General features: G+C 38.2%; 1 protein-coding gene and 1 pseudogene across 8 annotated transcripts in view; one reads left to right on the forward strand and one right to left on the reverse strand.

Annotated features, from left to right (window-relative positions):
- Positions 1–6,152, forward strand: part of NRXN3 (neurexin 3) — a 1,750,257-nt gene extending 1,744,105 nt beyond the window's left edge. For 5 of the 8 annotated variants that reach the window (XM_028496242.1, XM_028496243.1, XM_024118426.1 and 2 more), the window contains one exon: positions 5,851–6,152. In XM_028496242.1, coding sequence (XP_028352043.1) covers positions 5,851–6,152 — 302 coding nt within the window. Of the gene's footprint in view, positions 1–5,226 lie in introns of all 8 variants that reach the window. The other 3 variants (XM_028496240.1, XM_028496241.1, XM_024118425.1) reach the window with 3 other exon arrangements.
- A 9,754-nt stretch (positions 6,153–15,906) lies between these two features.
- LOC102981223 (ferritin light chain-like) lies at positions 15,907–16,416 on the reverse strand (annotated as a pseudogene).
- Between the last annotated feature and the right edge of the window lie 977 nt (positions 16,417–17,393).

Raw genomic sequence — 17,393 nt, forward strand, 5'->3', positions numbered from 1 at the left:
TTTAAAAGGATCCTAAGAGTCTACCCACAAGAAACATGGTGATTTTCACATCTAAAGTTTTATTTAGGAAACGTCTCAGGTAGGTATTGCCATTCTGTATGACTCTACGGTGAGAATACTCCTTGACCTTAAAGGTATTTGGTCAGTGTTGCCTTATCACTTCAGGAAACAAAAGATCAGCAAGAAGTGCTATATAATTTTTAAATAAAGAGATTACTTGCTTCACTTTAGTTTTAGGTATTAGTGTTACTGTTAAAGAAGTATCAAACTGAAGAGTGGATAAGGGATATGTTTCCAACCCAGCAGCTTCAATGAATGCACTTTATCTGCCTCAGTTTGTATGATTTTATATTGTTTGACATGTTGGATGATATTTTAGGTTTAAAACTAAGAATCTCCTAAATGGACTGTTTTATCTAATTGAATTGAAAGCTTTTATTTTTGTTGAGGGTGCTATCCATAAGCCCATTTGATATAAGGCTTATCATTTATTTTAAATGCAAGCTCTTGGGATTATTATAAATCATTCTTCAAACTCTGCATTTAAAATAGCCTTAATAATCTAGATCCTATATTATTATACTTATACCTCAGCATATGACTACTACATAAAAAAAGGTCAGAAAAAAGTCATCAATGATTTCAGTGTTTATAGGCCCAGAATATTAGTAGAAATGATACTAGCAACTAGAATTTTGGAGTAGCAGTTTCTGTGCTAAATACTTAACATGCATTATAGTTAACATTAATGGTGGCTTGAGATAGGCTGTGTTATTATTCCCATTGTACAGAGATTTTAATAAATTTGACTGACTCATGGCTGGTAAGCCACAGAACTGTGATGCTAATCTGCGTCTGAGTGACTTCAGAGGCAAAGCTTTTAACCAACAGGCAGATGAAAAACTCGACATTCCTTCTTTTACAATGTATAATGACATCAAGGGGCTGTAGCTCATCTTACCTGGGTGTATATTGAAAAAATAGAATCTGTAGCCTTTCAGAATCAAACCCATTTCAGATAAACTAGGGGAAAATGTCCTACCTGGAGATTCTCATCTCATTAAAATGCTCGTTAAAAAGTTAAGTCCCTTTGAGATACTTGAGTTTTTCTGCTGTCTTCTCCCCAGGGACTTGCCATGCCTGTCTGTGACTATTTTTTCTGAGGCTGGATGCAGAACAATTTCATGGTTCCAAGCTTCCAGATATTGATGTGTTTCAAGTACACACTTCTGTGGCACCAAATAACTAAATGAATATCATTCAATAACTAATTTTCTGGGGAAAAAGATGATTGCTCACCATTGTATGTTAGTTTCCCAGCAGAGAATCAGAAAAATGCAAATAAGAGATGAGGTAAAGAACCTAAATATAGATAAAAGAAATTCAAGGAATTGGAGCACGGTGTCCTCTCCCAGAGTCTCACTCTTCAGTGTCATTGTTTTTCGTATTTTTTGTGACTTCTTCCACTCAGATATCTCCAGAGAGGCAAAGGTTGGAGCCATATTGAAACTTTGTGCTGCTTTTCTTGTTTTTTCAGATGACCCACTACACCACCATCACCTACAACATTCTCACAGTTCAGAAGAGTTCTATTAAATTTTTAATATACTGTCTTTTTCGATGGCAGAGAGCCCCTTTTGCTGAATATCAGCCCTAGACACATGAATTATATATCTATAAATACACTCATAAAACAAAAAAGCAGGGCAGCCTTCAGGGCTAAAATAGACCTTTTATATCCCTAGTGATCTCTCTGGTTTAAAGAAAAGCACAACCCTGTCAATAAAGGGTATATATTCCTGATTTAAAATGCTAACTTTAAGGAATATGGATAGTCCTTATTCCAAAGCAAAGAAAAATTCTGGGGATGGAATAGGAAATTAGAGTTGTGATGGGTTACAGGTTTTGTAGTACTCTGCCTGCAACCCCTTATGACTTTAAGCTTGTTGCTTCTATGAATACTTTCATAAACATAGACATCTAGTAGATCACTGATTTCACGGTCTTTGGGCAGTGAAAAAAAAAATTATCAGCTGCTCCAACATTTCGGAGGAAACTCACTTTAGATTAATACAAATAAACATGAAATCTTAAATAGCCTTCTGCAATCTAAGTCATTTCTAGTAAGGATCTAATGATGGGAGAAACACATCCTTCACCTCCTTATCTCAAATGATGTGTGCCCTTGGACCTCCCAGGACACTAGAATCATCTTAAATCTTAAATATGGAATTTAATATTAAAATGGACTATACACCCCAACTCACATACTTGTCCCAGGCACCTTCCACGTTTATAGGTATCCAAAAATTTCCACCTACTTTCACTATAATTCCCCTTTGTAACACCAACTCCTTCATCCCAGCGGACTCCCGTTTAAACTAAAGATATTTTTCCAATTCCTTGAGATGCCAGGAGAGGGGAGCTATGAAAGTTCCTATGATTTCATTGATTAAACACTACCAGGATTTGGGCTCAGATGTCCCTGACAGGGCATCATTTATCATTTTTATCACTGCTACTAGGATTAATAACAAAATGACAAAGAAATTGAAGATTAGCAGTTTTAACAGATTCTGTTATTTAAACTCTGCAACAGCATACCCATCATTTTAGTTTGGAAATAAGCTCTTACCATTTCACTTAAAGGCTCACCAACCTTTTAGAAGCTCTTTGTAAATTAGCGAGCTTCAAGACCCTCTTTTCATCCCCTTATCAAAAGGATGATTTTCACTTTTTTTTTTTCTGCTCCAAGAGAGATACTCACATTAGGGTGTTGAATGAGAAGCGAATAGCAAAGGAAAGTGGAAGTGATTCAACTGCAGAATGAGCAGTTTGTAGATTTTGTAGATTTTTAACAACAAAGACACAGTGGAAACTTTAGCTGGGATTGAAAAGACAGGGGGGAAAAAGAAAGGCAAATGTAAGACTCCAGTTGGGTGTCACAGATGGTACACTAAAATTGCAAATGAATGCCACTCTGTAATCATGAAGACAGTGATCTTAATCACATTTAAAGGGACACTAGCATCCTACTTAACAATTTGCCTTTATAGTTAATTATTTGTTCCAGGACTTTGCCTCCCAACAAATCAGTCACGCCTTGTCCTTTATCCAGGATTACTCTCCACTTAATAAACAATGGGTTGATTTTTATCCTTGCCCTAAAAAGCAAATGAGTCTCGGTATTTGTGCCAGAAAAGAACACCCATTCTAGGTGAGATGGGTACGAAAACCCTGTCTTGTTCTCTAAAGGAAAGTAAAATCATCCCGGAGCGATCCCTAGGGAACCTTTAACAGACTGCATGAGCCTTCACTCCTCTCTCCTCACTGCTCTTGTCTTACTCAGACACTGCCTTCTTCCACATATCATCTTAAATATAACACTCAGGGCCTCCCTACCGGAAGAATAAGAAGAAAAGGTAACTCGGGGTTAGTTTTAGGACTGGCTTACCTTTAGGGACCTGTGTTCCAAATCCCATTTATAAAAGTTAGCAAAAGTATGTAAATTATGCGTTAAATAAGTTGCAAGATATATGAATTACATATCTTCACAATGTAAAAAAAATAAGCATGCTTGTCCAGGAAAGCAAGTCTGAAGCTTCGTCAAATCTGCAAAAATCGGTTTTCTCAATAGTTTCAAACTCTGAGCACTAGAAGAGAAGCTTGGGGTTTAAAGCACAGACTAAAATATCATCTTGAGATTCTCAGAAAGATTCTTGTTTTATTTCCCCACATGTGCTAACATCATCAGGTAGGCCAGGGATGACCGTACAGTGCTCTCTTGTCCCTTCCCTTCCTTAAGATACGCATTATGTACGTCGTTGCCAAGCTCCCCAGCTCAGTTTCTCTCTGCAGAGAATAAAAGCTTCTGATGTGGTGCAAGCAGTTCTTCTCTGGTGCTCTGAAGGTGTGCAGTAGCTTTCTTTTCAGGGGGCTTTTTCTTAGCACACCTGAAACCTGGACAGTTTAGATGCAGCAGGTCAGAAAGAAGACTTCAACCATAATATCGTATTATCATCTCAACTGTCTGACTAACTGGGTCAGGGACATATCATGCCATCCCTGCTAGAGGATTTTTAAAAACAATAGTTGGAATCATTTTTTTAATAAATTTAATGAAGAGACATGAACTGTGACTTCTTGATTCTTTCTCTGTTTGAAAATAACACTGTAAAGAAACACAAGAGAGACTGAAGACTGATTATCTTGCTTACATACATGAATAATAAGCTTGGCCCTACAATTAGGTAACATCCACCACAGAATATTTGTGGTAACCATAATTTGCAGGGCAGTATGATTCAGTGAACTATTCTGAACTTCCTTTCCTGACCTAGTCCTCGTATGTTTATAAGTGCAATGACTAGGGTCTGTGGGTAAACCGATAAATATCTGCCATTCTAAGAAATAAAAGGAATCCAAATTGGAAAAAAGAATCACTGATTTTAAAAACTACTTTGCTGTCTCTACATTTCTGAATCTAAAAGTAAGTTTCCAGTAAGTCATGGATATGTAGGCTGGGTATTCTTAAAATCTAGTGTCTGCTCAGTATATCTTACATATAGCATAAAAGCAATGTATAAATATAATACTAGACCAATGCAAAACAAGTTGTTTTATAGTCAGGGACTGCACTTGATAAATGTGAAATAAAAGGTAGTAACTTAAAATACTAAAGATGAGCTCTTTTATGTTCCTTAATCTTGATCTCAGTGACATGGAAAATATGTCATTCTCATCCTAATGGGAGCAAATAAGTAGAAACCCAAGAAGAAAATAAGGAAATGCTATGGCTCACAGATTAATCACAGGCATATATGCATGTACGTACACACACACACACACACACACACACACACATACAAACACATAATTTTCATGGTCAGTATTTGCAACAGTATAGCTGAAGGTCATTATCCCATAAGCCCATCCTGGAAAAAGCCTATTTGAATTCTATCTAAATAATTACTTGAGAGTATCTTTAAAAATCTAAGCCCCCGATCTAAGGATTTCAGGTTTTGATGGCAAGAGGCATATAATGGGCTAGAAGTACAGCCCAATAATCAGCCTAGAAGTAGAGAGGATCCATATGTGGATCCAAGTCATTTTATTATAATTTCTGAGGTGTAACCTATGAACTGTACATACATTCATTGAGTGTGGCTGTGAATTGTTTTTCTACAAATATACTAATTGTGTTTTTCTTTTTCTTTTCAATCCCAGGAGGTGAATTAGTTATCCCTCTTCTTGTAGAAGACCCTTTAGCTACCCCTCCTATTGCTACTCGTGCACCTTCCATTACACTCCCCCCTACCCTTCGCCCCCTCCTCACCATTATTGAGACCACCAAAGATTCCCTGTCCATGACCTCTGAGGCGGGGTTACCTTGCTTGTCGGACCAAGGCAGCGATGGTTGTGATGATGATGGCTTGGTGATATCTGGGTATGGCTCAGGGGAAACCTTTGACTCTAACCTGCCCCCTACTGATGATGAAGATTTTTACACCACCTTCTCCTTGGTAACAGATAAGAGTCTTTCCACTTCAATCTTCGAAGGTGGCTACAAAGCACATGCGCCCAAGTGGGAATCCAAGGACTTTAGACCTAACAAAGTCTCCGAAACTAGTAGGACTACTACCACATCTTTGTCCCCTGAGCTGATCCGCTTCACAGCTTCCTCCTCGTCTGGGATGGTGCCCAAATTGCCAGCTGGCAAAATGAATAACCGTGATCTCAAACCCCAGCCTGATATAGTCTTGCTTCCGTTGCCCACTGCCTATGAGCTAGACAGCACCAAACTGAAGAGCCCACTAATTACTTCCCCCATGTTCCGTAATGTGCCCACAGCAAACCCCACGGAGCCGGGAGTCAGACGGGTTCCGGGGGCCTCAGAGGTGATCCGGGAGTCGAGCAGTACAACAGGGATGGTCGTCGGCATTGTGGCTGCTGCCGCCCTCTGCATCTTGATCCTCCTGTACGCCATGTACAAGTACAGGAACAGGGACGAGGGGTCCTATCAAGTGGACGAGACGCGGAACTACATCAGCAACTCGGCGCAGAGCAATGGCACGCTCCTCAAGGAGAAGCAGCAGAGCTCGAAGAGCGGCCACAAGAAACAGAAAAACAAGGACAAAGAGTATTATGTGTAAACACGACACCGCTAACGATACGCGAATTTAAAACACAGGATTATTTCTATATAAATATATAAATACTTGGAAAATGAGATTTCACAGATGTCAGAACTGTTCTAACTCTGAGATGGGGTATACCATGACTATGGTGGGGAAAATCATTTTTAAAAGAACACACACAACGATGTACCTACCTATAAGATTCAACCATGGCTGCTTTGAGTCAGTCACTGCTCGGAGACAGTTCTTTCTGCCCTGCTGTGTCATAAAGCACACACTTTGCCCTCTGGAGCGAGCAGATGGTTCCCCCCACTTTCGCGGACTTGGAAGCTTCCTTCTCTTTAGGACCTTTCATCCAAGGTAGAAGACTTCATGGCTTACTTGTTCCATAACTCCAAGTGAGTCTGTAATAATGTTTGTGAAGCTTGATTGTAATAATGTTTTGGTTTTTTTTTTTTTTGGTTTAATTATGTAAAAAACGAAAACAAAAAAAAATAAGAAAAGAAAAAGTTAAAAACAGAAACAAAAAAACCCCACCCTTATCTGGTTCTGGCCAGTGTGTGCGTAACTTTTCAAGATCTGAGGGGAAAAAATGGCTTTTGGGTATTTGTTTATTTTTTGAGAATAACTGGACATAAGTTAAGAAGAAGAAAAAAAAAAATCTCAGAAAACAGAAGAGAGACTATTGCCATATGAACTCAAAAGCTACCACGGTGTCCACTCTACATATCAGGTTGTGGCGTTTCTAGAATCTGTGGTCTATTTCCTATGCGATGCTTTGCTGAACACATAGCAAAATCATGGGGTGGATGATAATATTGATTTGAAAAGCTGGTTCCTCAGGATCGAATTCCAGAATTCGCCACCCAAACCCTGAACAGATGGGGTTAGGGCTGGTTTTATCAGAGCTATTGGCTTTACTTAACAATATTGTTCCTGTCCATGAGCCCAGCCAAATTGTGGTAAAGGAGAAAGCCCCATAAACTAAAACAGAGCCTTTCCTAGGGAAGGGGAACGGGGGGGTGGGCTGGATCTGTGACTGATCGAAATGCATGCAAATAGAAAAGACAATACGAGAAGTCTGTTAAAGAATCAAAACAGACAATAGGGGAGTTCAACTTGTGATGGAACCACAAAAGGTCACACAAGCCAAACATGGCATGACAGAGTGCAGAATTCATAGTTCTTTCCCCACCCCCAACATGATAATGATTTTCCTAGTGATTTAATTTTGCAGCCTGACATTTATGGATAACTCTATCCTTCCATTTGCTCACGTCTCCCTTCACCCATCTTTTCTAAAAATAATAAATGAATAAAGCTGCTGTGACACACAAAAAATGGAATTTAATAGTATAATATATATAAATAAATATATATACAGATATATTTATCATGGTATGTTTGATGGGATGACTGAAACAGGAAAACTGTTAAAATCTTGAAGTGGAATGAGAATGTTGTTTTAAAAGAAAATAACAAAACGACAAAAAAGTAAACCTTAAAATGTGAAGTGTGAGTTTAATTTTGTCACAGTTAACTGTGTCAAAGAGAATAAAAAATCTTCTCAGATTTTGTTTACATATTTTACTACATTTTTGCTGGTATAATTCCTTAGCCACCTGTGTACATACTGCTTTGAGAACTGTTCTTTCCTTTCTATTTGTTTATTTCAGTTTGTTTGGTTTATGTTCCAGTTGTCTTTCTTTTAGAAAAGAGGAAACAATGTACAGAAAAACAATAAACTTGTTGTGTGGCCATACCTATCCCAAAAGCAAGAGACAGAGCAAGACAAATATTCACACAAAAATGAAATGTGTTCTCTGGAGGGTCAGATACATACAGTTTCTTTTGTACAGATGAAAATCAATCAGCTGTTTAGATTTAGAAATCTACTCTTGCTGGTTTTTGTAAGTTGCATGAATATTTGACTTTGAAAAAGAACCTTAAAGACGTGGGGCAAAAAGCGCAATCTAAACAATGGTAGCCTTTACTAATATGTATGGAAAGAGATGTTCTTCATTACCTTATATTTCAATGTGTTAAGAGTTTTGGATTATTTTGTTGTCATTGAAAAAGACAGGATTATAAAGAGATATCAAAGCACGATTTAGATAACCTAAATGGCCCAACCTATATGAAGTTGATTATATCTCGATGTCTGTAAAAGATTGCTGTTCTTGGAGTCTTGAGGTCTTGTGAACTGATTTCCTGCTTCCTTTCTTTACATTTTTTATTTGAGTAAAAATACATTTATTATATTCCTTTCAGTGTAAGTTTCTATTTGGACAATTTTATGGGAACGTGCATTCTGTACGTGAGCTTCTATCATACTGCTGTTGTTTTATGAGCAGACTCTTAAGGAATTTATTTTATGATGTTGTGAAGTTACTGCTTTTTCTTTTTCCTTTTCTCTTTTATTTCACATTTGCATTTTAGTTCAAGGATATGCTTAGCAATAAAATGTTCTTCCCAAAAGCTTGTATGATGATGTATTTTTATTTTCCAAACATTTGGTAAAAGACCTTGTACTAGGGCTAAATATGTCATGTTGAATTAAAAGCCAAGTAATCTACAACCATGTTCATGTGAAATAAAATATTATAACCAGTTACTAATACTTATATAAACTTATCAAAAGTGACATATTTGGGGGCTAAACAATTATTGTCTGTCAACTGAGGCATTATTATTTAGATTGCTATGATAAAGTATCCAGGGGAAAACACTTTTCTGAACAGGTAAGATGACAGAAGCTTTGTATTCTGGGGAAAATATTGTTAGATACTATTTTTTTTAATGTTTGTCAACTTTTAAGTATTTGCTGTAAGTTAACAAACTTACAGAACCATGTTCATGTTTGAAACACTGGAAAGCTTTAAATACATTCTTTCCAAGCCTCCCGCCATATTGAAATTTTTTAGAAAAGTACTAAATCCAAAGTCAAAATTTAAATGTGCTTAAATTTTAACAGCTTCTTTCTAGATTTTCAGATTACAAAATTCTGCAAACATTCATTATTGCTGGAACCTTTCTTATATCTCAGGTCTCCTTGATATGCTGGTTCCTTAAGCACATGCTTACTTTGCCAACTGGATAATCCATCATGATACTCTACATTTTTCATCATGATCTAGAAATGTGGGTTAACTGAACACCTGTACTCTAGCCATATATTGGTTGCCAATTTTTAAAGAGTTAGAATTAAAAGCAAATATAATTAACCCTGTTCCTTCAGATTTCACTAGTGGAATGGTTATGCTATTAACTATCATGGAAATGGGAAAAAATGAGGCTCAATGATGTCAAACTATGGAAAGTTCCTTTTTTGATTCCTGCCTCGGATAATTTACATGAAGCAATCATTTATCAATGCCCATGATATGCCAGATACTATGTTAAGTGTTTTGGCTTATGTAGTCTGTTTAATCCCTGAGTGGTAAATAGCATTTTCCTCATCTTAAAGATGAGGAAACAAAGATATGATGAGCTTAAGGACAACTTGGCTAGTACATTTCTAATCATGTTAAAAGTCAGGCCTTGCTGACCTGGAGGTCAGTGGGATGTCATGAAAAGGGTACAGACACTGAGGCCAGACACAGCTGAGTTGGAACCCTGGCTGGACTATTCACTGTGTATGGGCAATTTCACTATGTCTCTGAGATTTGACTGCCTCATCTGAAAAATGTGACACCTCAATGACCTTGCCTCACAATATAGTTTGGGTAAAAACAATTGAAATAATATAAGGTGTTTTAATTGTGATTGTTACAGAGTAGGGGCTCAACAAGGTTAGTCTCCATCACTTGAGTTCTGTACTAGTCATTTACAATAGCTGCCTCTAGAATTACAAATTCTACAATAAATTCTATAATAAAAAGAGATTTATTTAGTAATTGTCAAGAAATGTTGCCAAGTCATGACTTGAATTTACTAGCTATAATTGATAAAGCTAGTATTTTCTAATCATATACTTTGATTGAGGGCATGACTGCAACTCGTAAACGTGTTATTGACAACTGGTAGTATGAATCTGTCTGACAGCATATTTTAAGCAAGTGGCCAAAAGTTAGGGTAAGTAAAGAAGGTACAGATTTCAGAAAATGTTCAACTTCCAGAGAAATTCTGAGACGATGGTTAATGTGGTAGATTCATCAGGATCTAAGTGGCATTTGCTCAGATACTTTGGTTAATGTCCATGAGCAGAAATAATTTGTCATTATCTCCATGAGGGAGTATTGAGATGGTACCGTCCCTTTCCAGTGTGTTTAACTTTGGCCACAGGCTTTGGAATCAGAAAAGCTTAGTTCACATCTTGGCTCTGAATCCTGGGTCTGTCCTTTACCAGCTGTGAAACCTTGAGTAAAGTGTGCAGTGACTCTGACTTCATCCATGAAACTGGAATGATATGGCCTCCTCTTAGTGCTATTCTATAATTAAATGAGCTAATGTGTATACAAGTGCCTGGTTATAAGCACAGTGGCTGGCCGATAGCCCTCAAACAGCGATGCCTAAATTGTCTTATTAATCATCTGTTATTATCCTAGAAGAAAAATAATACAAAATTCTTTCTTAAAGTCTACAGAGTTACATATAGGAGAGCCCCAGGACAATCATATGACTTCTGTAACCTAGCAGCATAATTGTTTTTATTCCTCTTACAGTTGAAATCACATCGATTTATTGATTCTTTGAGCTCTCCTTGAGTTTTCCGCCAGAAATATGCCTACCCCTGTAAAGCTCTTTACCTCAATCAACTCCTTCAGTATAGAGGCCATAGAAAGTTTCAAATGGTAAACTATTATTTACCTCAAAGGACAGTCTTCCATGCTTCCCAAATCATAGTTATTATTGCCTTAGACACACCTTCAAAATTCTATATTAGCTTTCCCTCCATAGACTTTCTAAGTGTCACTATTTAACGTGTAATCTGAGAACCACTTTAAGCATTTACTCTTTTGATAATTCAACCAACATTTACTGAACACTCATGTGCCTGCCAATCTAATATTGGCTATTGTCACTTTGTTTCAATGAAAGCAGAAAATGGAAATGGGAATTTTAAGCCTTTTTACCTCTTGTATAGATCCAGATAAGCCCAGGTTCTCTTCCCCCATATTCAAGTTGAAGTTTGATTTTTCTCCAAAAATATCCCAAGCTGTATTTGTCCCAGTTGAATTGAAATCCTGATACTGTTTGAGATTAGTTTGATGATTAATATATTTATTAGGCATTATTAAATGATTACTATGTCTTAAATTGAGAGGGTTAATGAGTTTATAATCTACTAAGGGTTGCACAATCAATCTGTCAAAGTTCAAGTGCAAACTAAGCTCTTTGGGGGTTCAGAAGAAATAGCTTATGGTAAGGTTTCACAGAGGAGGTGACATATTAGGTAAACCTTGAAAAATTGATAGGCAGAGATCAGAGCTGCATGCCATTCCAAGCAAAGTACTGAAGTGGGAGGCAGTAGGTCAAAACCATAATTTGGATGGATCACAGATTGTATAAAGTACACTAGTGGAAGATATGGCTCAGAAGGTTTTCGAAATTTGTCAGTGAAAGGGAAGAGAGAGATGAGAGAATGTCTTGAGAAGTTCTCAAGGTCAAGGGTTAATTTGTCATTGAGCGAAGAGGACACAGGAGGAGAAAGGCAATAACTGATACACTCTCAGAGAGGGTGAAAGATTATTGGAGTGATCAAGTTTCCAGATAGAGGTGTTACTCTGAACAGAGAGGGGGTAAGCTGTTCTTCCGATAGAGCAATGAAGGAGAAAATGGAATCAGAAACTGACATATTGCAGTGGAGGTGACAGAATATGGGACAGCTATAGTCAGAGAACCTCAATATTCTAGGTAAATCAAAGGCAAAGTTATGTACCTAATAGGCTGTGAGCACATGGCAGGAGTCTGTTGACAACCTGTTAGGTAGGCAGCTAATGAAAGTGTTTGTTAGAAGTTGACTGTCTTTATCTGGCATTAATAGCAATACTTTAACGCAGATTTAGAGAATGGACTTGAGGACATGGGGAGGGGGAAGGGTAAGCTGGGACGAAGTGAGAGAGTGGCATGGACATATATACACTACTTAATGTAAAACCGATAGCTAGTGGGAAGCAGCCACATAGCACAGGGAGATCAGCTCGGTGCTTTGTGACCACCTAGAGGGGTGGGATAGGGAGGGTGGGAGGGAGATGCAAGAGGGAAGAGATATGGGGACATATGTATATGTATGGCTGATTCACTTTGTTATAAAGCAGAAACTAACACACCATTATAGAGCAATTATATTCCAGTAAAGATGTTAAAAAAATACTTTATATTTTTGCAACATTTCTTTTATATTTCATGACTTGAAATCCAATCTCATGGTTCCAAATTTAGAGCTCTTTCAATTATGTAATGGTGGCTCTAGAGAAACAAGTCATTTTATACTTCTTCTTCAGAGCATTTGGAGCTAAGGAAGAGCATGATAAGATGTTGTGTTAGTCTACTCAGGGTGCCATAACAAAATGCCATAGGTTGGGGGGCTTAAACAACAGAAGATTTTTTTCCCACAGTTCTGGAGGCTGGAAGTCCCAGATCAAGATCCAGCAGGACTTCTTTTTTGATGAGGACCTTCTTCCTGGTTTACAGATGATCACCTTCTCACCCTGTACTCATATGACCTTTCTTCTGTGCACGTGCAAGAAAGAAAGGATCTCTTCCTCTTCGTATAAGGCCACAGTCTTATCAGATCATGTCCCCACCCTTAGGACCTCATTTAACTTTACCTCCCAAAGATCCTCTCTCCAAATACAGTCACACTGGGGGGTTAGGACTTCAGCATATTAATTTGGGGGGTGGCAGACAGAATTCAGTCCACCACAGATGTACATGGTGTTGGGAATTGGTAAGGTGAAAATTTTCAAGTCTCGAAGGAGTCAAGGAATTCAGAAGAAACTCTAGCCTTGTTGATGTGAGTACATGTGCTAGGTAGAAGAGCAAATAAATCCAAGAGAGACTAAACAGAGCAGAATAGGATCATAGGAATAGGGACCAGGATTTGAAAGCAGTGTTAGGGTTGTATGAGAGGCCCTAGAAGACAGGAACAGCTAAAGGGAAGCCAGAGGCAAATTTGGAAATATATTAAATGAATAGTGTGAGCTTCAAGAGACTATGTTTAGGTACATGGGTTCTGGAGTCAGAATGCGATGGCATGTATTCTGGTGCTGTAACTTTGGATAAATTACTTAGTCTACATAAGGCTCAGGTTTCATTCCTATAAAAGGAAATTATAATATTACCTATTGTGTAGGTTTGTCAGGAAAGGTTAAATAAAATAATGCATGGGAAAATGCTTAGCCTATACCTGACACATAATAAACTTTAACAGAAGTTGATCATTATTACAATTTGGCCTTGTTATCTGACTCAGGCAGGATCAAAGTTAGCTGCTACTTGCATGGCTAGCCAGCACCAGAAACTGCATAAATATATGGGTTAGGCAATCACTCTATTTTCCTACTTCTTTCCTTTGCCAAGAAACTATAAAGTGCGTTGCTTGCTCATTGGCAAAGTTTCCCCTTTACTACCACTAAGGTTCTCTGCTTCCAGGATCCAGCTTGGATTATGCCCAGGGAAGGCTCACATCCTGAGATTTTCACTCCTCGCCTGGGTTTCTAGTCCTCGGATTTCCTGTGACAGTTGGTCAATTAAACACCAGGAAGCCAAGAGGTCTTCAGAGAAATTTTCGCCTCTTTAGTGATATGCATTATGTTTTTAAAATATTTTATTTTCTCATGAACGCTTAACATGAGATTTACCCTCTAATCGACAAGTATAAAATTTCAGTTAAGAAGAATAAGTTCTAGAGATATGCTATACAACATTGAACCTACAGTCAACAATACTGTGTTGTACACTTAAAAGTTCATGATCTTTCTTAAACTCTAAATTTGTTCAGTTAATCACCTTGAACTGAATTTGAATCTTTCTATATATGCACATAAAGCATAAGATCACAAATTCAAGAAAAATTTAAATGTTTCTAAATAAATTTGAACTTTTTCCCTCACTTTAATCCAGTAGAACAATTTATTAATCGTATTCCAATGGATCAATGAACGCTGATAAACGTAGTAATTAACTGCACCTGGTCCATCAGCAAAATGATAACCTAGTCACACAGACCTTCATCTCCAAAGCAGAAAAGACCACAGTCCCCTCTTCCATGCCAGGGATCTCTGTGTATTTTGGGTTTGTTTTTAATTTGATTTTTTACTGTGAACATTTTCAAATATTTTCAAAAGTAAAGAGACTAGAATAACAAAACCCCCATTTATTCATTATCTAATTTCAAGAATTATTAGTATTTCGCTATTCTTGTTTTATCTATGCCCACCTCTCCATGAAAGAATGTCTTTTAATACCACACAATGTTAAGAAACACAAAAGAAGCATTAAAAGAATAGTTATTGTTGGGTCTCTTGACCTGAGTCTCATTCTTGTTCGATGTGTTTCAGAGTAACTAAACCTAACACTCTTTCCAATGGACAATTAATGGCATGATTCCAGTTCTTTATTCAATGACAACATGAAAGACGAGATTAACTGCTAAGTAGACTCTTCACCATTTAATGAGATTGCCTGAAAACTGAAAGGATTTTTCCCGCTTGTACGTATTTCAATTCAACTGTGTTCGATCACTTTTTGAAATGAATAGAGAAGTCTGTATAGATTATATACAGCTGCTTAATCTTTTGTAAAATGTGACATCTTGGACTAGAATCCACGTTCTCCTTCAAGGGAATGGGTAAGGGAGACTACTACTTATTTGCACCTGTGGAAGCTAAGAAATTCTCAGTGTTACCTCTAGAAATGTGATCACAAATCTGCTAGCATTTTTCCCTAGGATTATATTCATGTATTTGCAATAACTGTAACTACACTGAATTTGCGTGCGTCTACATAGAAGAGATAGTTCATTAAGCACATTCTCAAGTTATAATGTTATCACTGCTCCACTGTCGGTTGAAAATCATGATTTTCTCTTCTTTGCTCTCACTCACCTGCTATTTTTGGCCTAGAATTTTCATCATAAAAGTATTATGAGAGAGAGAGCGAGAAAGTTATTTATAGACTATTTGATAGTCTTCTTTTCCATCGAAAAGTCAAAATAAGTGTTAGGAGAAATGGATAGAACCACCACAAACTCTTGCTTCTTGGTTTCATGGGGAGGATGAAACCAAGAATGAAGAGTAGAAGAGTAGGTTTCAACAAGTAAACCACTTTCCTGTTTCTACTCTGGGCTCAGCCGTTTGCCCATTTATTTATTTATTTATTTATTATTTAAATTTTTTTGCGGCAGTTGGGGGAACCTAGCAGCCCACACATAAATATTCTTCTTAAAACAAACAAACAATAAAGGTTGTCTAGGTTTGCAAGGAAGGACAATTAGGCAGGGTGAGGAGTGGAGTGCAAGGTATTTTAAATTAAGGGTATCATTAAAACTGAAAAACTAAAATTTCTTTAGTATTATGGTGTAGTTTTCGATGTTAATACATCACCCAGGAAAATGTGCTTATGTGCATGCATGGACATGAGTAACCAGATCTGGGGTTTTTTTGTTTGTTGGGGATTTTTTTTTTGCAAAAAGCTTTACTGTTTCCATTTGGCCCAAGGCTTGGGAGAGGGCTCCAGGGCGGTTAAAAAGCTGCCTAGTGGCCGCAGAAAGAGGCTTCAGGCAGATGCCCTGACACCACAGGGGCTCCTCAAAGGCCGCTGGGCCTCAGCTCCTAGTCATGCTTGAAGTTGAGCCTTTGGAAGAGATACTCGCCCAGCCCAGCCTGGGGACCAGCCAGACTGCGGAGGTTAGCCAGGTGGTCAACGTCTTCTTGATGAGTTTCAGCTGCTCATCCAGGAAGCGGCTCTCCAGGAAGTCGCAGAGGTGGGGATCTGCCTGCGCAGAACCCAGGACATGCCGGTCCGAAAGGGGCCTGATTCAGGTACTTCTCCATGAGAATAGTGGCTTCCCTCGCGTCCTGGGTTTTACCCACTCATCTTGGGACGCCTTCTGCACGTCCTGGAAGAGGGCGTGGCTGCCTCGCTGGTTTTGCATTTTCAAGAGACGCTAGGCACCCTCACGCTTCTCTTTGGCCAATTCACAGAAAACGTGGTCCACGCCTTCCAAAGCCACATCGTCGCGGTGGAAATAGAAGCCCAGAGAGAGGTAGGTGTAGGAGGCCCGCAGATGCATGTTGACCTTGGTGGAATAATTCCGACGAATCTAGGAGCTCATGGTTGATTGGTAATAAGGAGCTATGCTCAAAAAATGCTGTTGGCTAGTCTGGGTGACCAAGGATAGCTGAGTGGCAGATTCCTAAGGTTGCGACTGGAAAAAAGGTTGGAGGGTGGTCAGAGGCTGGAGCAAGGGGCGTCGCTGGGTCTGTTTCATCCAAACGCTGTTGAAGCAAGAGACAGATCTGCAGGACTGCTGAGCACCCTGCCCAGACCTGTTTTGATATGCAATTTGAAGTGGGGAAACTAGGATAGCTGTTCCTTATAAACCAAACAAGGAGGGAAATGTGGGCAAGAGGAGGAGAGCAGAAGTTGAAGAGCTGCTCCTAAATTCCTGTGGTTTGTAATTGCTCAGAAGATAGGTCCAGAATTAGAGCATCTCAACAAGTAAGTCTCTCCCTCCTCTTTCCTTCTCCCCCTCTGCCACCCAACCTCTCCATTCCAGAAATAGTGTCAGACGTTGACGAATAAGCTCTGAGTTTACGCACACACACATAGCCTGCACTCTTGTGTAAAAAAGGAAAAAAATAGGTACTTGTATGGTAATTGCAAAATGCTTTAACCGCTGTGCTGGTCTTTTGTGATGGTCTTTATGTATCTTTTTCTCTTTTCTCTTTTAAATTTAAAGCTTCCTTAAACAGTGATATTATAAACATCATTTCCTTAACATATATTATGAAAACATAAGTCACTTCTCTGTGTAGTTGGACAGGCCTTTCTTGACTTCCTCACTTGGCAGGTTGCAAGCTGCAATTTGATAAGATATATATGCACTGGGGCAGTAGATTTTTTGGTTTTTGATTTTTGTTTGATGAATCCTAATTTTTTCTAGCTTTATTGAGGTATAGCTGGCATATGATATCGTGTAAGTTTAAAGTGTGCGAAGTGCTGATTTGATACATGTATATATTGTATGTATATTGTATACGTGTGTATATTACTACAAGTTTAGTTAACATGTTCACCACTTCACATAAC

This window comes from Physeter macrocephalus, chromosome 11 (assembly GCF_002837175.3).
Source record: "Physeter macrocephalus isolate SW-GA chromosome 11, ASM283717v5, whole genome shotgun sequence".
Taxonomy (NCBI): domain Eukaryota; kingdom Metazoa; phylum Chordata; class Mammalia; order Artiodactyla; family Physeteridae; genus Physeter; species Physeter macrocephalus.